The sequence below is a fragment of the Nycticebus coucang genome, chromosome 7 (assembly GCF_027406575.1).
Source record: "Nycticebus coucang isolate mNycCou1 chromosome 7, mNycCou1.pri, whole genome shotgun sequence".
In the NCBI taxonomy this organism is placed as follows: Eukaryota; Metazoa; Chordata; class Mammalia; order Primates; family Lorisidae; genus Nycticebus; species Nycticebus coucang.
The window spans coordinates 115,899,422-115,922,450 of NC_069786.1; the positions used below are offsets into that span (position 1 = coordinate 115,899,422).

The 23,029-nt window shown below is 47.0% G+C and overlaps 2 protein-coding genes across 7 annotated transcripts in view; one reads left to right on the top strand and one right to left on the bottom strand.

Annotated features, from left to right (window-relative positions):
- The window catches only part of PLCD4 (phospholipase C delta 4), a 79,900-nt gene that overhangs the window by 32,109 nt on the left and 24,762 nt on the right, over window positions 1–23,029 (top strand). The gene's annotated exons all lie outside the window — the stretch shown is intronic.
- On the bottom strand, window positions 62–23,016 carry ZNF142 (zinc finger protein 142). Of its 6 annotated transcripts, none has more exons than XM_053597959.1 (9): window positions 22,352–22,898; window positions 19,743–20,056; window positions 13,814–14,413; window positions 12,288–12,455; window positions 9,371–10,195; window positions 6,540–6,717; window positions 2,649–5,559; window positions 1,967–2,072; window positions 62–727 (listed from the first exon to the last, which is right to left on the bottom strand). In XM_053597959.1, the coding sequence occupies exons 2-9, from the start codon at window positions 20,020–20,022 to the stop codon at window positions 258–260; spliced, it is 5,538 nt and encodes a 1,845-aa protein (XP_053453934.1). In that variant the 5' UTR covers window positions 20,023–20,056; window positions 22,352–22,898; the 3' UTR covers window positions 62–257. The 6 variants fall into 6 exon arrangements, with proteins under 6 accessions (XP_053453934.1, XP_053453935.1, XP_053453937.1 ...); XM_053597960.1 differs by having other exon boundaries at window positions 22,764–22,834; XM_053597962.1 differs by lacking the exon at window positions 13,814–14,413.

The window sequence follows — 23,029 nt, forward strand, 5'->3', positions numbered from 1 at the left end:
TGATGTTGAAGAAAATGGGAACTCACAGGTAAAAACACAGTATGCCTCAATGAGAAATCAATGTTGTGGTACATGTCTCTCTCTTACATAGCCATTAATTTCAAAGTACTACAGCTAAGAGTTCTGGAAAGGTTCCAGTCATCCTGATACCCCAAAGCCAGTCCTTCCTTAGGCCCTGAGCTCCTCAGGTCAGCTCTGGTCCCAGTTTACACACCTTGGACCACGCCCTTTTGTTATCCAGGAGGTGGGGTCAGTTCTCACCCCTCAGGTCCAGTGGGGGGAGCAGCTGGAATGGGAGGGCTAGGATCCTCCAGCTGCACATCATGCAGGTGCACTGTAGGGGTGGTGGGGTCTTTGCCTACACCCTGATTTGGGTCAGCTTGGTCAGGGTGGTGCCTGCGCACATGCTTTACCACCTGGAATTTCTGCTTGGCCTTATAGCTGCAAAGGCGGCAGAAGAAGGGGTGGCGGTCTGTGTGGGTGAGGGCGTGATGGCGCAGGCCAGCAGCCCATCGGAAAGCACGATGGCACACGTTGCACACATAGGGTTTGGCTTCACTGTGCTTGCGAAGATGGGTACGCAGCAAGAAGCGCGTCTTGAAGGCCTTGCCACACTGCTCACACATGAAGGCCCGTGCTTCCCGGTGCCGTGTCTCCTGGTGTACACGCAGTGCATCAGCCCGGTTGGTACAGTACTCACACTCAGGACACTGATATGGCTTCAGTCCTATAGAACAGGGAACAAATCACTATTGAAAGAGGGTGGAACAAGGTTCAATGGGCCGTAAGAGTCACTCTGATCCTGGGATATAAAGCAGCATCAAGTTGACTAATGACCCTGTATTTGGAATGTTCCAGTCCTGTCTGATATTTGCCTTTCTTCCAACATAACCTCTTTTATATGCGGTTATGGACGCTGATGACTAATTGGACCTATAACCAACTAGCCACCTAAGAGTAATGAATACTCAAATATGGTAGCGTTTCCAAATGGGAAATTTCAGCCCTTTTTTGGTCACAGGGTACTCATGGAATTTGAGAATCCATTTAAACATAATTGCTTGCTCAACTTAAAAAGTAAAAGAAATGCAGAAGAAGGAAGAAGTAGAAGTGAAGGAGGCAGTATTCATAGAAGCAGAGGGTCCTGTAATGCATTTGATTAATTCCTACACATATGGCAGACAGTATGCAATCATCACAGGCACATAATTATGTGCTTTTTGGAGAACCCATAGTTTATGAATTCCACATTCAGAAGAAAAGAACAATTTGGGACAGGAGAATCCTCTGCTTTCTCCTTCTTATTCATGACAATTGCATCGTATCTGTGTAGAAACCATGTATACCTGTTCTTAGTCATTCAACTTTGAGCTGGAGGTTTTCAACACGTAATAAATGACCTTGTACCACAATTAACTGGGAAGCTTTTGCAAAGTACATATGTCCACAATCTCAGGTTTATTTTATCTCTCTTCTGATTATGATAGGTCTTTAATGTGTTGGGCAGCCATTCTGGTAGATACTCCCCCAGCCTACTCTCTACTCCCATTGTGAAAATCAGTGTTAGCCTGAATCTGAGCAAGAGTAAGAATAACAGTAATGAATATTCACATATGATAGGGTTTCCCTGATGAGGTTAGGTTTGCCAGGGAATCAGGGAACTCTTAAGGCCTGTCAAAATGTGTTTTTTTTTTTGTAGAGACAGAGTCTCACTTCATGGCCCTCGGTAGAGTGCCGTGGCCTCACACAGCTCACAGCAACCTCCAACTCCTGGGCTTAAGTGATTCTCTTGCCTCAGCCTCCCGAGTAGCTGGGACCACAAGCACCCGCCACAACGCCCAGCTATTTTTTGGTTGCAGTTTGGCCGGGGCCGGGTTTGAACCCGCCACCCTCGGTATATGGGGCCGGCGCCTTACCGACTGAGCCACAGGTGCCGCCCAGGCCTGTCAAAATTAGAAAGACTCACCTGTATGTTTGGTCATGTGGTACTTGAGTTGGTTGACCCACTTGCACTTGTAGCCACATTCAGGGCACAGGTACTTCCGTTCCTCCTTGTGGATCCTCATATGGTACTAGAAGAGGAAGAGCAGAATGCAGAAAATGTATATCCCTTGGTACTCACTGGATGTGAAAATAGGGACAAGGAGACAGAACATGATGACAGGTAACTGTTCTCTGCTCCCCTCCTATCCATACTCGGCTTACCAACCATGCCTCCCAGTCTAGTCACTTTTGATACCACCCTAACCCATTTGGCTTCTCTCTAGGTCTTCCCTGACTATCTCAGCTCTATCACTTAGCTGTATCTCTGGGTGATCTAACCCCCAATTCTTAATTTACTAATCTGTAAAATGGGGAAAGCAAAAGTATCCATGTCTCATAGTTCTGAAAGGATTAGAAGTACAGTGCTAGGCATATAGTAAGTGCTCAATAAATGCTAACTGTTATTATCATCCAGATTGATATGCCCATCACATTGCAAGCATGTGTTACGGAATTTTACCTTTACAACCTTATGAAGTTCGTAAATATTATCTCTAGTTTTACAAATAGGTAATCTGAGGCCTGGAAAAGTTAAAGAACTTGCCCAGGGAGCTAATATTTGGAAAGTTCACTCCTACTCCCTGCCTCATGTCCTTTGATCTTACCTTCAGGCGAGAGGGGTCAGCACAGGCATAGGAACAGAGATGACAGTGGTAAGGCTTTTCCCCAGTGTGGATGCGGCTGTGCCAGGTGATCTTCTGCCGATTCTTGGTGCTGTAGGCACAGTCAGTACACTTGTACAGACGGGTGCCCCCATGCCCTTTCACGTGATGGTCAAGTACTAACTGATGACGGCATGCAAAGTCACAAAAGGGGCAGCGCAGAGGGGGCTGGCTAGCATCCCCATCTCCATCTGAGGCCGTTGCTACTGCTGAAGTCTCCTCATGCTGTTCCAAGTAGTGCTTCACTAGGCCTACCCGCTCCCGGGCAGCAAAATCACAGAGCTGGCAGCGGTGGCTGAAATGTTGCTGCCTCCGGTGCTCATCCAGTGCCAGTCTATTAGGGAAGGTCTCCTGACAGGCTCCACATTCAAGTCGTGGGTGCTGTTTACGGGTATGCCCTCGCAGGCTAGCAGGACTGGGGCATAGTAATCCACAGCGGGAACAGTGCAGAGGGCTCTCAGTGGCCTCTGCAGGAGAACCAGGTGCCGGGTGTGTGGGCTCAGGGTGTCGGCGTAGGGCATGCTGCTTAAGTGCCGTCTCTGAGCTGAACTGGGCTTCACACTGGGAGCAGGCAAAGGCTGGGGTGCCCTGATGGCAGCTGTTGACATGACGAGTGATGTCATGGCGAAGATAGCCACTATAGTCACAAAGTGGACAGAAATGAGTGGGTGTTTTGTCATGTACTCTTAGCTGGTGCAAGCGCAGTTTTGAGTTGGTACCAAACGTTTGAGGACAAGAACTGCAGGGGATGCGGCCAACACCTGTATGTCGGGACTGGTGAGCTTCTAACCGGTACCGTCTGGTGGTGGAGAAGTCACAGAAAGGGCACTGGTGTGGCTTCACCCCCTCATGCTTGAGCCGCCGGTGCTGCTGCATGCAACGGCTCTGTTTACAGGTGAAGCCACAGTCCGTACACTGCAGAGGGGGCCGGGGAGCACGGGCTGGGGCTGCAGTGGGATGCTCCCGCTTCTGATGGAGTCTCAGGGCAGTAGCTGCAGAAGCAGTGAAAGGGCAGAGGCCACAGTGCAGCTCTCCAGACTCCTCAAGGGGGCAGCCCCGGGTCTGGTGAGTTCTCAGAGCCCGTTCCTGCTGGCAGCTAAAGGGACATGTGGGGCAGGAGAAGCGAGCTCCCTTCTGCTTTTGACCCACAGCTATGTCCCCATCACTATGGCTGGACTCTGTATTCCCATTGCTCAGGGGAACAGAGTTCTCCTTGCTCAAGGAGGACACAATAGGTTGGGTGTGGGGAGCCCCTCGCTTTCCTCCCCCAGCACGGCCCCCCCGGCAGCCTTCAGCTACATGAGAAGTAATGGAGGAGAGCCGAGAACATAGGAATGTGCATGAGTTGCAGTGAAACTTGCCCTGTTCAAAGTGGTACTTCTCAGGGGTCTCTGAGGAGTTTCCTATAGGAGGGGCTGGAGAACTACAGAGTGTGACAAGTTCTTCCGGCTCCCTGGGAAGCTCCAAAGGAGCATCTTTTGGAAGCAGTGTCTCTACTTCTAATGGTGCAAGTGGAGGCTTCCCATCTTCTGTGTCCTCTGAGGCCTGGGTAGTTGGGAGCAGAGGATGCAGGATGGGAGAATCTGGTCTGGGCAAGCCCTTGTTCTTTCTAAGCAGAACAGGGCACTTCTTTAGCAGATGGGTGCTGAGGCCACGTTGTTGCTTGAAGCTAGCCCCACACTCAGGACACAGCAGAGGCTCTCGACGGCCCTGACACCCAGTCCGGGAGTGCAAATTCAGGGCCTTCTCTCGGCGAGTGATGAAAGGGCAATGTGGGCAGCGGAAGGCTCGCCCCTCTCCTTGGATCACTACCATCTGCACCCGTCCCTCCAGCACCAATGCTTCTGCTTGTTCTTTGTCCTGCCTCCTTAGGGCCTTGAGTAATGACTCTGACTCAGGGAATGGGGACAAGGGTGCTGTCTCAGCAGGTGGAGTTGCCCTGAAGGTTCCCTCCCAGTTGTTAGAGGTCTCCTCTGAGGATGGCGGATTTCTGGGGGGCTCAGAGACTGGCTTCTCTAGAACAGGATTTTCTTCAGCACTCAAGCCAGAAGTCCCAACACCATCAAAGTTAGATAGCTCTGGTCCTTCCAGTCCATCTGGCCCTTCCAATCCCAGGGTCCCTGAGGAATCCAGGGGCCTGAATTCTATAGAGGCTGTTTCAGGGATTTCTTCAAGAGGTGGCTCAGCCACAGATTCCAGCTCTACTCCCAGGGCCTCTAGGTGTAATGTGCAGCTGCCCTCCTCTACCTCTGCTGGGCTGAGGTTGCCAACCAGGTTATCCCCATGGAGCTCTCTGCCATCCTGTCTCCTAATGCTGACCTCCTCACTTGTCTCTTGCAGGGCCTGATCCAAGGTGGAGTCTACCACAGTCTCAGGATCGTGGCCTGCCCCCTCAGGCTGGACAGATAGCTGGCTTGAGGGCTCCAAGTCTGGTGGGGGTGCTGAGCACTGCCTGGCCCCCACTGGCTCTTGACTGGTATAGCGGAGCTGCCAGACTTGGTCCCCAGGCACATAGCCATGGGCCTTGCGCTTGTGGAACAAAAGGGTGGTATTGCTGAAGGTGCGATAGTCACAGAGGGCACAGTGGAACTCACGGAGGTGGGTATGCTTGCAGTTCTCGTGGCTTAACAGGGCTTGCTTGTGGCGGCTCTGATAGCTGCAATAGTGGCAGGGGTAAAGAGGGGCTGGTGTGTTAGGGTGGTGCTGGGAAGCCATGTGCTTCTGCAGTTCATACTTTCGCTTACAGGCAAAGGCACATACTTCACACATAAGAGATTTGCCCTGGTGACGCAGCTTGTGGCTGCTCAGCTGATCAGCCCGGTGGCAGCGATAGGAACACTGGTTGCACTGGTATCTTGCAAGGAACAAAAGGGGAAAGCAATCACAACAATAAATCAATCATCACAATTCAGAGTTACTAAATTAATACTTAATATGGGCCAGGCTCTACAATTAGTATTTATACATGCATCATCTGATTTAACCCTCCTTTCCTTTACCTTATGGAATAGGCATTTATTTTACAAGTGAGAAAACTAAGTAACTTCTCTCAATAACTTGCTTGAGTTTAGTTACAAAGGAAGTGAGGGACAGAGGCAGCCTATCTTCAGGAACTGTGTTCTTTTTTGTTTGTTTGTTTGTTTTGAAACAGAGTCTCATTATGTTGCCCTTGGTAGAGTGCCGTGGCGTCATAGCTCACAGCAACCTCAAACTTTTGGGTTTAAGAGATTCTTTTGCCTCAGCCTCCCAAGTAGCTAGGACTTCAGGCATCCACCACAACACCTGGCTATTTTTTGTTGCGGTTGTCATTGTTGTTTAGCTGGCCCAGGCCAGGTTGAACTTGCTACCTTTGGTGTATGTGGCTGGTGCCATAACCACTGTGCTACAGGTGCCAAGTCAGGAACTGTGTTCTAATCCCTACTCTACACTGCTTGCTAAAGGAAAGTCATAATGAACCAGCATAACCCACCATGGACTTTAAGGAGTCCCACAGGACAGGTTTTTGTGCCTCATCTCTAGTCTTCCATGGGGGCATGAAAGCTACAAAGCAACCCCCAGAACCCCCCTAGTCAGCTGTGCCCATATATCAGAGAACCTGCCTGGATTTGGAAGTGGCCAAGATTGTGGCCGTAAGTATAAAATCTTTCTTATTTCCCAGGGCCAAACTCTGAAGACTCAGGCAATACAGCTAAGATGGTGGGAGCAGAGAATGGTGTTAGGAAAAGACACTTCCAAGGACCCGAAAAAGCAATGGGGCCAAAGGTTGGATCCAAGAGAAGGCTAATTTGACCTAAGTCCTTAAGATACGGATGGAGGCATGTTATGTACTCATACCTGAGGTCTCCTGCATGTTTTCGCATGTGCACACGGAGATAGTGCTTCCACTTGGTGACATAGCCACATTCGGTGCACATGTAATCTTTGGTGTTGGAGTGGGTCAGCATGTGCTTGGACAGGTAGCTTACATCTCGGCATGTGAAGTCACATAGCTCACACTTGTGAGGTTTTTCTCCTATAAGGAGGGTGAGGATGAGAGAGGAAAAAACACAAGTCAGATACAGATCAACTGAGCGGACAGACCATCCTTCAACAAGCTTGCCTTGATACCAGGCAGGAGCAAAAGCTTCACGTGCTACCTGAGATGTAGAAGACATCACAATAATCAAGCTTGCTTCACAACCCTTTGAGACAACTACTCCCCCAAATCCTATACCAAAGAATATGGGAAGAAAGCAAAGACTGAGCTAAAAACTAGCTTGAAAGCCCACCCATGACTTGTTTTACAGTCCGTTGGCATTAATGGCCAACTGCTCCACTTAGCCCAAATCCTTTCATTTTCTGGAATAGAAGGAAAAAGAAATTAGATAACAGAACATAATGGTTAAGAACTCTTTTCTTTTTTAATCTTTTGCCTTTATTATTTTTTTTTGAGACACAGTCTCACCATGTTGTCCTTGGTACAGTGCCGTGGCGTCACAGCTCACAGCAACCTCAAACTCTTGACTCAGCCTCCCAAGTAGCTGGGACTACAGGTGCCCGCCACAACGTGCGGCTACTTTTTTTGTTGTTGTTGCAGTTGTCGTTGTTTAGCTGGCCCGGGCTGGATTAGAACCCGCCATCCTCAGTGTATGTGGCTGGCACCGTAACCACTGTGCTACAGGCACTGAGCCTGGTTAAGAACTCTTGACTCTAAAGTCTAACAGACTAATAAAAATATTAACACCTGACATTTACAAAGTGCTCACTATGTGCCAAACACCCTTCGGAAGACTTTATGAAAATACTTCCTCTTGGCCTGAGCAAGACTGAGACTCCATCTCTACTAAAAATAGAAAAACAATTATCCAGGTGTCATGGTGGGCACCTGCAGTCCCAACTACTTGGGAGGCTGAGGCAAGAGGATGGTTTGAACCCAGGAGTTTGAGGTTGCTGTGAATAATGCTGACATCACAGCACCCTAGCCTGGGTAACCCAGACCTTGTCTCAAAACAAACAAACCCTTCTTTCACCGAATTTTCATAACATCCCTATGGAGCACATGCTATTATCACCCCCATTTTACAGGTGAGGACACTGAGGCACAGAGAAATCACAGAGCAATTAAGTGGTGGTTTAACCCTTTCTAATTTTTCTGCCACCCACATACTCCCCAGCTCTTATTTTTTGGGGGCTGGCCATTTTCCTACAAGCACAACCATGTGACTACAACACACAATCACCTGTTCATATCAAAACACATGGCCTGCGGAGAAAAAGAGTACAATGTGTGCTATCTGTTGGCTAGAGTCCATACTACATTAGGAAATGCGTTAGACGGTCTCTACAGCAGTGTCAGACATCTTCCAACATCAGAATGGAACAGGAAAATCATTATATTGAACTTTGTCAGATATCGGGATCAGAAAGGGTTAAATCCCAACTGACTACATATATGATTTTGGGCAGTCTCAGTTTCTTTGTCTCCAAAAAGAGGGCAACACAAATATTAACCTCACATGATTGGTAAGAAGTTTAAATGAGATGTCCCAAAGTTTTCAGTGGTACCCAGTTAGAACTCAAGGACGAGTCATCCATGTAGATTTAAGACCTGGCTCAAAGAGGTTGGGGACCATGTTCCTTTAGGACTCCTCCCTGGTTGCCCTGCCCACTCACCCAGCCTCCTTCCCTATGGTGAAATGCAAGCAATGTAGTGTTCTGGTTCTAGCACTATCCATGTGATCTCAAAGCAGTCCTAAATTTAATTTCTCAGAATTTGTCTCTTCTTATCTTTATCTGCCTCGCTTACAAGACTGTTATTATAGATTATATGAGATAACATATATGAATAACCTCTATGAATTACAAAGCACTATACATATATAAAGCTTTAAGAAAGGCCTCAGAAACATGAGATTTATGACTAAAGCATGTATAAAAATGAACTATTTAATAGGAACAATAATGGCTGCGCCCCAAACTGCCCAAAAATTGTTCTCCCAAACCAGAGTGTTGATGAAATTTTTTTTAATGTCCTGATAATCTACTGATGTTTATAAATGGGATATTTGTAAATGATCATAATGGTGCGATAGCAGGTAGCTTGATTTGGCTGTCACCTAAAGCATTGATAATGCTGATAAACAATTAAAAGTCTGAGTTGCAACATCTGCAACTTCCAGGTCACTGGAGGTGATCTTGTTTCAGTGTCATGAATGTAAAAACTATGGAAGGCCATGATATGTATGGATGGCTTAGTCCCCTTGACCTGTCTCTTACAGCACATTCCAAAACTTGAATTGCAAAGGAAGGTATTTGTCTTGATCTGGTTTCTACACTCTAACAGGCTTGGTGTTAACCCATCCAAGTCTGACTAGGTGTAAGAAGAACTGGACAGGAGATTGAAGGCAAGACATAGCAGCACAGTAGTTAGAGCACAGGCTCTGGAATTGGACTGCCTGGATTCAAATCCCAGCTTAACTACTTTACTAGCTGAATGACATACTCAAGGATCATTTGTAAACTTGCAATCTATCTCTAGGAATTCTTGGTCAAATGTGACAACGTATGCAAGGCCTTTCCTTTTCGTGTGGTACATAAAATTGTCTGGTACACAGTTAAAATTCACATTAGCTATTATCATCACTGTCATTACTATTACATTATTGTAAGGATGGAAGCCATCTTACCTGTATGTAGCAGCATGTGTCGAATGAGCACCCTCTTGTGGGCAGTGGCAAAGTTGCACTCAGGGCACTGATGGATTTTTTCATGAGCATGCATCTTGCCTACATGGTCCTGGTAGGCCACTGGGTTGAAGGTGGCAAAGGGGCAGAAGGTACAGCGCAGCTCTTCACTGCCAGGGTGGCCTTGCTTCTTGTGTTTTCGGAACAGGTGCTTATTGGAGCAGGCAAAGTCACAGTGGGGGCAGTGGAAAGCATAGTGGCTCTTGTGGTGGGCTTCCATGGCTTCAGCTGTGGCAAACAGCATGGGACATGAGTGATGGCGGCACTCCACAGCCCGCATGCCATGGGTCTCCTTCAGGTGCTTGACAAAGGCCTTGCGGTCTGGTGCTGCATAGCTGCAGCCCTCCTGAAAGCAATGAAGGGATAATGGTTCTGCTGCAGCTGCTGCTGTATGGCTCTTAAGGTGCTCCTTGAGGGCTTGGCTGAGGCGGAATTCCTCACGGCAGACAGGACAGGCATATGTGTCTGAGTAGAAGTTGGAAATATTCTCATGCATGCTGGCCATGTGGCGGTTAAGTGCATTTCTTTCCACTGCACTATAGTGGCATAGTGGGCAATGGTGGGCCTTTTCACCCAGCTCCCGCAGAAGGTGGGTCTTGAGCTTGCTCTTACTGGTGAAGAACTTCTGGCAGTTGGGGCACTGGAGGCTGGGGTCTGGGAAGTGGAGATGCAGGTGCTCTACCAGATGGGTCCGCTTCTTAAAGCAGCGTTTGCACTCTGGACACATATGGGTCTTGAAGAGGGACTCTGTGCAGGAAGCCACATCCCCTGGGAGAAGAAATGCAGAGATGATTGAGAGTGAGATTCTTCAATAGCTTAGAGCTAGCCAGATAATGGGAGAACTACAATTGCCTAGATACAAACAATGAGTGACCCTAAGAAATTCAAGTATTGGACAGCACCTCAGTGAGTAGGGCGCCAGCCCCATATACCGAGGGTGGCAGGTTCAAACCCGGCCCCGGCCAAACTGCAACAAAAAAACAGCCAGCATTATGGCGGGTGCCTGTAGTCCCAGCTACTCGGGAGGCTGAGGCAAGAGAATCACCTAAGTCCAAGAGCTGGAAGTTACTGTGAGCTGTGATGCCATAGCACTCTACCAAGGGCGACAAAATAAGACTCTGTCTCTAAAAAAGAGAAAGAAAATAAATTCAAGTATTAAGAGAAACTAAATTACAAGAACTTCTCAGATCTTGCTGTGGCCTGTTTGAAGTGCTTCACCTAGCTAGCTGTTCTTGAGCCTTTGTTTATAGCTGCTCAAAACTAACAATCTGGATGAAGCATTCTTGTTCTTCCTGCCCTTGTTCTATGAGAGCAAGAGGAAGAATAAAAAGGCTGGTTAAAAGGAAAGGTACCTCAAAAGGAGCGAATGGAAAGAAAGAAGGCAAAGTATTCTTATTTCCCAAAACTGGCTCCATGGGCTCCAAAAAATAAAGAGTTGGTAACAGCTGGGTGTAGTGGTGTACCATCTGTAGTCCTACCTACCTGGGAGGCTGAGGTGGGAGGATCAGGAATTCAAGGCTGCAGCAAGCTATAATTATGTCATTGCACCCAGCTGGGGCAACAGAGTGAGACCTTATCTTAAAAAAATAAAATTAGGGCGGCGCCTGTGGCTCAAGGAGTAGGGCGCCGGTCCCATATGCCCGAGGTGGCGGGTTCAAACCCAGCCCTGGCCAAAAATCACAAAAAAAATAAATTAATAAAATTAAATAAAAAGGCTTGGCACCTGTGGCGCCAGCCACGTACATCAGAGCTGGTGGGTTCGAGTCCAGCCCTGGCCTGCCAAACAACAATGACAGTTACAACCAAAAAATGGCCAGGCATTGTGGCGGGTGCCTGTAGTCCCAACTACTTGGGAGGCCGAGGCAAGAGAATCGCTTAAGCCCAGCAGTTGGAGGTTGCTGTGAGCTGTGATGCCCTAGCACTCTATCCAGTGCGACAGTTTGAGGCTCTGTCTCAAAAAAAAAAAATAAATAAATAAATAATAATAATAATAATTAAATAAAAATAAAAAATAAAATTAAAAAAAAAAAGTTGGAAATAGGGCGGCGCCTGTGGCTCAAGGAGTAGGGCGCCGGTCCCATATGCTGGAGGTGGTGGGTTCAAACCCAGCCCCGGCCAAAAACCCAAAAAAAAAAAAAAAAAGTTGGAAATAAGTATAATCAGATATTTCTAATTTACCTGACAGTAAATATGTTCTCTGTGAAATATGTTTCAAATGTTCTACTGAGTTGAAAAATGGGAAGCAAGGATTCAGGAAAAAAATCTTAAGGGGTTTGATGCCATACAAAACAGGCTACTGATCATCAATAACTTCTGGCATCTTTACATTAGGAACATCACCCTCTAAAAGAGGAGAGGGGGCGGCACCTGTGGCTCAGTGGGTAGGGCGAAGGCCCCATATATGGAGGATGGTGGGTTTGAATCCGGCCCCAGCCAAACTGCAACAAAAAATAGCTGGGCATTGTGGCAGGTGCCTATAGTCTCAGCTACTCGGGAGGCTGAGGCAAGAAAATCACCTAAGCCCAGGTGTTGGAGGTTGCTGTGGTTGTATGATGTCACCGCACTCTACTGAGGGTGATAAAGTGAGACTCTGTCTCTAAATAAATAAATAAATAAATAAAAGGAAAATCAGCCCAGAAAACCAAACTCTAGTTATCCCTGTCCTGTGTTATTGGCGTCTTTATCACTTTCCCACTTATCATTTTTCCAGTAGACCCTGACTTCTGAGCCAAGGTAAAATGGAAAGAATGGAAGCATCTGAACCAAAGATCAGAAAACAAATCCTATAGTCTCAATGCCAGGCTCTCCATAATCCACTCCTCCCCATCACTAAGAGCCTCAAGGCTGATGACTTCATTACTTTCCAACTGCCGAGCCCCTTGGCTTTTCTCCAGGGCCTTCTGAGAGTTTGTCTGGGTGTCACTCTTTTCTTCTTCCTCTACGTCCTCCTCTTCAGCTGACCCTTGCCCAGGCAAGGCTGTACCTGCTTCCTCCGAAGGTTCTCTCTTTCCTGGAGGCTGTTTGGAAGCTGGGGACACATAAAATTTGATAAAGTCTATAGGAGCCAATAACAGCACTAAATGCTTGTATTTCTCCTTCTACTAGATGAAAGAATCACTCTTTTCCATTTTTAGCATAAGAGAATCTTGAGTTTTAAATAAATAAGTGTATTCCCACTCAAAATAGGGATAGAAAAACCAGAAGGTAATCTATTAGCAATGTTCCATTCTAAACTAAATCAAACTTCAGATAGCACCAACTTCAGACCCTTCAAAGCTCTTGATGGTAAGAGCTTTGAGGTCATTGGGGTGGGGGTGGAGATGGGAGTCTGAAAGCAGAAAATGGGTAGACTATCACTCTGTGGATCAGTCGCCAGGAATAATGGATGGTGGCTCAATGTGTGTGAACAAACCCTGATCTCTAAAGCGTTCTAGTACCCACTCACCCCCAATCCATCCCTTCTAACCTCCCACAGAGGCGGCTGCCTGAGTAAAGCAAAAACATATAACTAGTTTACAGGAAGGTCTTCTCTTTAGGCACCAGAGCACAAGTGAGCATTAGCAAGCCAAGTCCCCTCATCAGAAACCTGGCCTCTCCTGGCCTGTTTTCTGTTTCCTTCTGCTCCTCTATTCACCACCTTGCACTTTTTTTTTTTTTTTTTTGAGAGTAAGAAAAGAGTAAGAATCGGCGGCGCCTGTGGCTCAGTGAGTAGGGCGCCAGCCCCATATGCTGAGGGTGGTGGGTTCAAACCCGGCCCCGGCCAAACTGCAACAAAAAAATAGCCGGGCGTTGTGGCGGGCGCCTGTAGTCCCAGCTGCTCGGGAGGCTGAGGCAAGAGAATCGCGTAAGCCCAAGAGTTAGAGGTTGCTGTGAGCCGTGTGACGCCACGGCACTCTACCCGAGGGCGGTACAGTGAGACTCTGTCTCTACAAAAAAAAAAAAAAAAGAAAAGAGTAAGAATCAGTAAAACACCATCTCTCTTGAAGGTTCCTTTTAAAAATAACCTCAACTTTTCCTATCCAATCCCCAAATCCCTACTGTTCTAAGAAGGAGTCTACAGGTATTCTACCAGTGGCTACAGCCAATGATGAGCATTTTTGCTTTTGCCATTAGTAAGTTCTGAAATCAGTTGATGTTATATAACTTCTGGCCACATGCAGTCTAAGCCAAATTTCACTTATTGTCACGGACAAAGACTTCTTCCTTTTCCCATATATTCTTACAGGTTCAGGTTTCTAGATGCCTTCCCATGTCATCTTCCTGACCCCACTATCTAGACTCCCTTGTATTCATGCATACCTAAGGCACTAGAAACAATTGCCTCTCTTGTAAGATCAACTGTGGCTGAACTCCAGGAGGGAGACTCCTGGGCTCCTGACCTCATACCTGGCAGCAGTTGCTGAGATGAGAGGCCCTGAATGGCAGAATGTTCTTCCTGTGTCCTGGCCCCATGGCTCCACTGATGCTGCCGGAAGAGTTGGACGTTGGAGCCCATGAAGCTGCAATGGCTGCAGTGGAAAGGGTAATGGGCCTGCCGGTGCAGCTCCATGCCCTGCTGGCTCCCAAAAAGCAAAGGACATCCCCGGAAAGAACAGGGCACAGGAACTGCTCTGTGGGTCTGCCTCAGGTGGTGCTGTAGACCTTTGCGATCTTTAGCAGAGAATACACAGCCAGATTCTGGGCAGGAGAAGGTGCTGGGAATGCCCCGGTGAATCTTGAAGTGACTCTTCAGGGCTTGGGGTTGGACAAATTCCTGTCTACACACAGGGCATGGCAGGGGATTATCTGGTGGGCTCTGGCCTTGCAGAGAGCCAGAGAGATTAAGGTTGTTGGGGGGCAGCTCTACAGAGCACAAGGTGCTAGAGAGGCCCTGCACCGGTTGTATATGGGTCTCACTGCACTGGTGCAGGGCCAGAAGAGTGGGCTCTGCGAAGCTCTGTTCACAGCGCTCACAGAAGTACACCTCCACCACCTTTACCAGGACACCTGCAGGCAGAGGACCGACAGAAAAAGGCACAGAATCAGATGGAATAAGACTCACAGGAGTAAGTTAGTAGAAAATGTAGGTGAATCTTTTAATATTTGTGGGGTATAAATGGACTTTAAGTCTGGTTCTACACCTGTCCTGTAAGCCCCATAAGATCAGGGACAGTTATCTGGCACATGTGCTTGGATTCTTATTCAAGAATAAGAATTTGGCACAATACTTGGCACAAGATAACGTGTTTAGTAAGTATTTGAATAAATAAACATTAGTCAAATCCAGAAAGCCTTAAGAGAAGGCAGTATCTATAATCCTAGCACTCTGGGAGATTGAGGTGGGTGTACTGCCTGAGCTCAGGAGTTTGAGATCAGCCTGGGCCAGAGCAAGACCCCATCTGTAAAAAACAGCCAGGTATTGTGGCAGGCACCTGTAGTCCCATCAACTCAGGAGGCTGAGGCAAGAGAATCACTTGAGCTTAAGAGTTTGAGGTTGCTGGGCGGCACCTGTGGCTCAAAAGAATACGGCGCCGGCCCCATATGCCGGAGGTGGCATGTTCAAGCCCAGCCCTGGCCAAAAACTGCAAAATAAATAAATAAATAAATAAATTGTTTGAGGTTGCTGTGAGCTATGATGCCACAGTACTCTACTGAGGGTGACAAAGTAAAACTCCTGTTTCAAAAAAAAAAGAGGCAATATATTTTGGCCAAATAAAAGTAAGAAACATTGCCAGGAGCAGAGGCTCATGCCTGTAATTCCAGCACTGTGAGAGGCTGAGGAGGGACAATTGCTTAAGCTCAGGAGTTCGAGACTTGCCTGAACCAGAATGAGACCCCGACTCATGAAAAAAATGGAAAAACCCAGCTGGGTGCTGCGGGGAGCGCCTGTAATCCCAGTGGCTTCCAGAGGCTGAGGCAGCAGGATGCCCAGAGTCTGAGGTTGCAGTGAGCTACCACGCCACTGCACTCTGCTCAGGGGTAAAGGGTGGGACTCTGTCTCAATAACAACAACAAAAAATTTAGAAACATCCAAAAGAAAAAAATATCAAACTAGGGGATGCATGCAGTGGCTCATGCCTATAATCCTAGCACACTGGGAGGCTGAGGCAGGTGGATTGCTTGAATGCAGGAGCAGCCTGAACAAGAGTAAGACTCAATCTCTACTAAAAAATAGAAAAACTAGCTGAGCACAGTAGCACATGCTTATAGTCCCAGCTACTTGGAAGGCCGAGGCAAGAAGATTGCTTAATCCCAAGAGTTTGAAGTTGCTGTGAGCTATGATGCCATGTCCCCCAGGGTGACAGAGTAAGACTCTGTCTCAAAAAAAATAAATAAATAAAAATAAAAGAACAGACTAGGTATAATATCTGCAGTATAACTGACAAAGTGTTACTTTCCAATTCTGTAGAGCTTTTCAAAGGGACAGGAATTCATAAAATGGAGAACATATTTTTGGGTTTTTTTTTTTTGTTTTTTTTTTTGGCCGGGGCTGGGTTTGAATCCGCCACCTCCGGCATATGGGACCCGCGCCCTATTCCTTGAGCCACAGGCGCCGCCCGAGAACATATTTTTGAGAGCAACCAAATCACCTTTGTAATAATTGCTGCAATTATTAAAGCAGTGGGCAGGACCTCAATAAAGAAAAGCTTAGGAAATGCTCTTATTTGGTCCTCCAACAGACCTATGAGAAGAAGGACCCAAGATTCCACGCAGTAAAGGCCACCATGCTTATTAGTGATAGAGCCCTGTCTCCAGTGCAAGTGTCTCCTACATTTATTTTGATGGTCCTTTTTCCTCTTTATCATTATTTTTTTGTTTAAAAAAAGTTCAATGCACTGGGTGCAGTGGCTCACACCTGTAATCCTAATACTCTGGGAGGCGAAGGCAGGTAGATTGAGCTCAGGAGTTCAAGATGAGCCTGTCTCTAAAAATAGCTGAGTGTTGTGGTGGGTGCCTGTAGTCCCAGCTACTTGGAAGACTGAGGCAAGAGGATTACTGAAGCTAAGAGTTTGAGGTTGCTGTGAGCTATGACCCATGACACTGCATCATGGGTGACAGAGTGAGACTGTCTCCCCCCCCCCAAAAAAAAAGTTCAATGCAACAATTCAAATGGTACCACCTCCACGCCCATACATATAGGTTGGTGTATACCCTTTTAGGCCAGATTTTTTTTAAATCTGAGTACATTTAAATTTCCTTCATCTTCGAACTCGGCCAGGGCCAGCTAAACAACAATGACAACTGTAACAAAAAATAGCCAGGCGTTGTGGTGGGTGCCTGTAGTCCCAGCTACTGGGAGGCTGAGGCAAGAGAATCGCTTAAGCCCAGGAGTTTGAGGTTGTTGTGAGCTGTGACACTATGGCTGTCTACTGAGAGTGGCATGGTGAGACTCTGTCTCAAAAAAAAAAAATTTACTTCATCTTTTTTTTCAGTTTGTGGTAGTGCACAGCACGGATAAATCAAAATGAACTCTGTTGTTTCAATGGCAGAAAATGAAAAAGAAAAAGAAAACCCCCCTGAAATTCTGCCCTTACTGATAAGACTTTTAGACTGTTTCCAGACACTACAAATAAAATCACCATATACATGCTTATCTTTGTATCTTTGTGCACGTGTGTGAATCTTCCCTAGAGTGGAATTAGTGGGTCAGTGTGCATATTATAAAATGTGCTACAAAGTTAAATGTAGATTATATTAACTTTTGCATTAAGTTCTAAGATACTATGTTTTCTTACAGTCTCACCAACACTGTACATTATAAAATAAGCCTAATTTTTATCAAAGTAGAGAAAATGGCATCTCATTTTTTTTTTTTTTTTTTTTGAGACAGAGCCTCAAGCTGTCACCCTGGGTAGAGTGCTGTGGCATCACAGCTCACAGCAACCTCCAACTCCTGGGCTCAAGTGAGTTGCCTCCGCCTCCCAAGTAGCTGGGATTACAGGTGCCTGCCATAACGCCCAGCTATTTTTTTGGTTGCACTTATCATTGTTGTTTGGCGGGCCAGGCTGGATTTGAACCCACCAGCTTAGTCAGGTGTATGTGGCTGGTGCCTTAGCAGCATGAGCTACAGGCACTGAGCCTCTCATGGTTATTTATTTATTTATTTTTTTATAATTTCAAACCTTTTATTTATTTATTTATTTATTTATTTTTTTGGCCGGGGCTGGGTTTGAACCCGCCACCTCCGGCATATGGGACCGGCGCCCTACCCCTTGAGCCACAGGCACCGCCCCTCTCATGGTTATTTTTAACTGAAATTTGTTTGTGAGATTAAGCATCCTTTCTTATGGTTATTAACTATTTTTATTTCTTCTTTAGTGAAGTGTATGTATGTAGATTTCTTTTTCTCATTAAAAAAACTGTTTCTCGGGTGGCACCTGTGGCTCAGTTCAAACCCAGCCCCGGCTGAACTGCAACCAAAAAATAGCCAGGCATTGTGGCGGGCGCCTGTGGTCCCAGCTGCTAGGGAGGCTGAGGCAGGAGAATCGCTGAAGCCCAAGAGCTGGAGGTTGCTGTGAGTCCTGTGACGTCATGGCACTCTACCGAGGGTGGTAAAGTGAGATTCTGTTTCTACAAAAAAAAAACCAAAACTGTTTCTCATCTTGTGAAGCTTTTTGAATTTTAAAGATACTAACTCTTTCATATATGCAAATGTTTTTCACAGGCTCTTTAAAAAAAATTTTTTTTTTCTTTTCGGCCACGCACAGTGGCTCCCGCCTGTAATTAGCACTCTGGGAGGCCGAGGTAGGTGGACTGCCTGAGCTCAGGGGTCAGAGACCAGTCTGAGCCCAGAGCAAGACCCACCCCTTGTCACTGAGGGTAACAAAGTGAAACTATGTCTCAAAAAAAAAAAAAAAAAAAGTTTTTTTTTCTTTTATTACAATTTAGATATATTACCTGGTCAAATTAGCTAATAATTTTTTTCCAGTATTCTTTTTTTTTTTTTTTTGAGACAGAGCCTCAAGCTGTCACCCTGGGTACAGTGCCATGGCATCACAGCTCACAGCAACCCCCAACTCCTGGGCTCAAGCGATTCTCCTGCCTTTGCCTCCCAGGTAGCTGGGACTACAGGCACTCGCCACAACGCCCAGCTATTTTTTGATTGCAGCCATCATTGTTTCGCAGGCCCAGGCTGCGAACCCGCCAGCTCAGGTGTATGTGGCTGGCGCCTTAGCCACTTAAGCCACAGGCGCCAAAGCCTTTCCCAGTATTCTTTGTCACAGTACTACATTGCCAAGGAAAGTAATGACAACTGTAGCTGAAGGATGGCAGTTTAAAAAACAGAGAAGTTTCCTAAAAAATAAAAGGCTATAAATGTGAGATGAATAAAAGGAGAATCTTTGTCCTAGGTTAAATACAAATGCTCAACTCCTACTCGTTTTTTCTTTTCTTTTTTTTTTTTTTGAGACAGAGCCTCAAGCTGTTGCCCTTGGTATCACAGCTCACAGCAACCTCCAAGTCTTGGGCTCAAGCGATTCTCCTGCCTCTGCCTCCCAAGTAGCTGGGAAGCTGGGACTATAGGTGCCCACACAACACCCGGCTTTTTGGTTGCAGACACCATTATTGTTTGGTGGGCCCAGGCTAGATTCAAACCCAGCAGCTTAGGTGTATGTGTCTGGCGCCTTAGCTGCTTGAGCCACAGGTGCTGAGCCTCCTACTCGTTTTCTTTTTTAGAGACACGGTCTTTCTACTTTGCCCAGGCTAGTGTGCAGTGGCTATTTACAGGATTGGATATAGCACACTACAGCCTCAAAGTCCTAGGCTCAATTGATTCCTCCACCTCAGCCTCCCTAGTAGCTAGGACTATAGACGCACCACTGTTCCCAGCCTCAACTCCTACTCTTAACAACATGCCTTGGATGAGTAAAATATGTTATACATGAGAAACTAGGGCAGTGAAATACCAGATTACCTCTGGAAAGCCCTGCCAAGCCCAGAGTGGTAGAGACATGCTAGGCCTTTTGCCAAATCTCTGGCTGTAGTTCCTGGGTGGGGAGGTCAATATGTAGAAAAGAATCCCTGAGGACAGTAAGAGTAAGGACAAGCCAGGATTGGGCAAAGAGGTCAGAAAGGTCTTCCTTTCTGGATTAATGCCTAGTAGACATGAAGTCCTCACAGGGACAGACTCGGTCAAAAGCTTGGTACAAGGATGGGCATCACTTCACGAGCCTTCAATCAACATGCACCAACTGCAAACCAAATTACAGCATCTCCAAGTACAAAAATAGGATGCTACCTTGTGTTCTTAGAATATGTATACAGAAGAACCAAAAATAGCACAAACAGAAGCCCAGGGCTGCTTGTCCCATTGGCCTGCTTGTAATTAAGTTTATACCTGGGGTCTCTCCAGGAGGACCTGGGGACAGGGCTCCAGCTACTGTTTCCACAATGATCTCCATGTTCCCTGGGCCTTCTTCAGTTGCTGTGGCCTCTACCAGCAGGCAGCCTGGGTCAGTAGGCAAAGGTGTGGGGTCTCCAGAAGGATAGGGGCTCTCAATGGGCCCCAGGATTCCACGGTTAGAGAGATGTGGAGAGATCAGCAATAGCTCAGGGCACAGTCCATCCATCTCCCCAGTGCTGTTAGTTGGCTGTGTGTCCAACACGGGGTCTGTCATCTCCTTGGACTTGTGTGTTTTGGCCTCTTAAATGCTGAGAAGCCAACCAGAAGAAAAATATAACATAGTTAGAGTTCTTGTTTTCTTCTGGGTTGGGGCCGGTACACAGCCCAGTGTCCGCCCACTTAGGCACTGCCTCATATGGCAGCATGCCACACCTTATTAACCTAAATAGAAGTTTTCTTGTCACAACGTTTAAGCCAAAAAGTGTAAAAACGATAACAGAATCAATACCCAGAGAAAGATAACAATTTTTGGCCAACATACTAATGACTGCAGGTTATGTTTCTTGCTAAGTGTCCTTGGTCAAATCATTAAGCAATCTGAGTGTTTTCTTATCTGCAACAAAATTATGTGGGGGTAAAGGATCTTAGAGGTCCCGTTCCCTCTTAATATTTGATATTGTTACTATTCCTCAGCATAGGTATAAGGCCCTTCTTTCATCATCTGACCCCTACTGACCTCTCCTGATTAATCTTCCCTTCAACAGATCTCTGAACCAGATAATTACCATTCTCTAGCCAGGGGTCCTCAAACTACGGCCCACGGGCCACATGATGTGGTGTGATTGTATTTGTTCCTGTTTTGTTTTTTACTTCAAAATAAGATATGTGCAGTGTGCATAGGAATTTGTTCCTAGTTTGTTTTTTTTTTAAACTATAGTCTGGCCCTCCAACGGTCTGAGGGACAGTAAACTGGCCCCCTGTTTAAAAAGTTTGAGGACCCCTGCACATTCTCTGTTGCTTCCACACCCTCACAGCCTTTTGCCCTCTCTTGGCTTGATGTACCTTTTCTCCTTCTCTATCTCTCTCTCCCCCTCTCATCTGGCTAACCAACTACAAACAACTCTTTAAGAAGCTCCACAAGTCTTTAACTGACTTCCTCTCTTCTAGGCTCCTAATGGCACTTTGTACATAGCCCGATCAGAAACTTTTATACTGCACTGTTGCTTACCTATTAGCCTCCCTTCCTTCATGGAGACCTTCTTGAATAGTTTATTGATATTATTATTATTATTATTTTTGAGACAGAGCCTCAAGCTGTCGCCCTGGGTAGAGTGCTGTGGCATCACAGCTCACAGCAACCTCCAACTCCTGGGCTCAAGTGATTCTCCTGCCTCCGCCTCCCAAGGAGCTGGGACTACAGGCGCCCACAACGCCTGGGTTTTGTTTGGTTGCAGCCGTCATTGTTGTTTGGCAGGCCAGGGATGGATTCGAACCTGCCAGCTAAGGTGTATGTGGCTGGCGCCTTAGCCACTTGAGCCACAGGTGTGAGCCTATTGACATTATTATTTCAAAAAACACAGATCACCAACATATGAAAGCCAAGACAAATAAGAGGATTCCAGCAAAGAACTGTAGGCATGGAGCTGCATCAGAGTAAAGGGTGATATCTTTTTTTTTTTTCAAGAGGCAGAGTCTCACTTTATTGCCCTCGGTAGAGTGCAGTGCCGTCACAGCTCACAGCAACCTCCAGCTCTTGGGCTTAGGCGATTCTATTGTTTCAGCCTCCTGAGTAGCTGAGACTACAGGCGCCTGCCACAACACCCGGCTATTTTTTGTTGTTGTTGTTGCAGTTTGGCCGGGCCGAGTTTGAACCCGCCACCCTTGGTATATGGGGCCTGCGCCCTACTCACTGAGCCACAGGCACCATCCAAAAGGGTGCTATCTTGTACTAAGACACCAAACCAGTGGTTCCTTACACATAAAGTAACACATTTGGAGACATTTCAAACTCATTAACTGACTGTGGTCTCAAACTGAACACAGAAACATACTGAGAAATGAATGGCAATTATGTGGCATATCCTGTTATACATAACTAAAAGGAGTTTAAGCTGAATAATTAGTAATTAAAGTATTCACTTCATGAAATTGTCTTGGAGGTCAAGGAAAGGCCAGGTTGCAGGTGAGAAGATGCAAAAGAAGAAAAAACCTAGATCTTGCAATCTGATGATCTATTCTACAGACTCCCACGACACAAAACATCTGTTCACAGGTATTGAGAAGGTGGCAGGGAAGCCGTCAGAAGGATTCTCTGGTAAGGACAACCTCCACTTACTGAATATTATCGCTGCTCTGGAAAATCTTCCTGCTCGGCTGTACATGGCCTCTGGAGGAAGCCAAGAAGGAAGTGGGGCCGTTTAATAACTTTCACCCACAGGGAAGGCGGGGTGAGGTAGGAGACAAATGGGCACGAGAGAAGAAATGTGCCTCTCTTTGGGGAGGGGCATCATGAAGATAAAGGACAGGTTAAGGTAGAGACAAGGCCTGGGGAAAGGAGCCCCGGACTAGATACAAGGGTTCCATTTGCCTTTGGGCTGACTCACCGTGTGGACTTAGATACAATCACCTCGCTTCTCTGGGCCTCAGCTTTCCTATCTGTAAAATGGAGGCAATGACAGCGTCCACAACGTCGGGTAGAAGCTGAATCACAAGAGGCAGCGAACGGGAAGGATGCTTTGTAACCTGTAAGGCTTGGAATGGAGCCTCGTCATGATTAAGGTCCTGAGAAGCAGCGGGTATCCGGGCCCGGGGTACAGAGCCGTGACGCTGCGGTGACGCCGGGGCAGCTGGTGAGAAGCGCCGGGGCTCCGCTCCTTAGCGTGCTTCCTTCAGTAGCTCTTCCCGAGAGTTCTCACAGCCCAGGCCCTCTCTCATCCTGGGGCTCGAGAAACTTTTGCCTCCAGCTTGCTCCACCCGCACTCCCTCCCAGTCCTCGCCCGGCAGCCACTCACTCACCTCCCGGCCCAGGGCCGGCGGGAGTCGCATCTCTATGGTGTACAGCAGCTGGAGCGGCCGCCCAGGGCTCCCTTTGTGCGACCACCTCTAGCCCAGCCGCCTCTAAGACATCGGGCATACGGAGGCCACTCTCTCTTTTTCTTAGCGGCTGCCAAGACTCTATGGTTTTTCCTCTGTCGCTTTTCCCGCCCCTCCCCCGCTACTCTGAAGCCCACAGAGTACCACCGAGAGTGGTGGGGCAGAATGACATGAGCTTCTCAGTGGGT

What these genes read in the sequence shown, in the direction of transcription:
- ZNF142 (XM_053597959.1), bottom strand. Translation starts at nt 20,022, where the DNA reads ATGACAGACCCCGTGTTGGACACACAGCCAACTAACAGCACTGGGGAG. An exon ending in ACACATGCTGCTACATACAG is followed by an intron (nt 6,718 to 9,370) that starts GTAAGATGGCTT and finishes CCCTCCTTATAG; the next exon opens with GAGAAAAACCTCACAAGTGT. An exon ending in CCACATGACCAAACATACAG is followed by an intron (nt 728 to 1,966) that starts GTGAGTCTTTCT and finishes CCTGTTCTATAG; the next exon opens with GACTGAAGCCATATCAGTGT.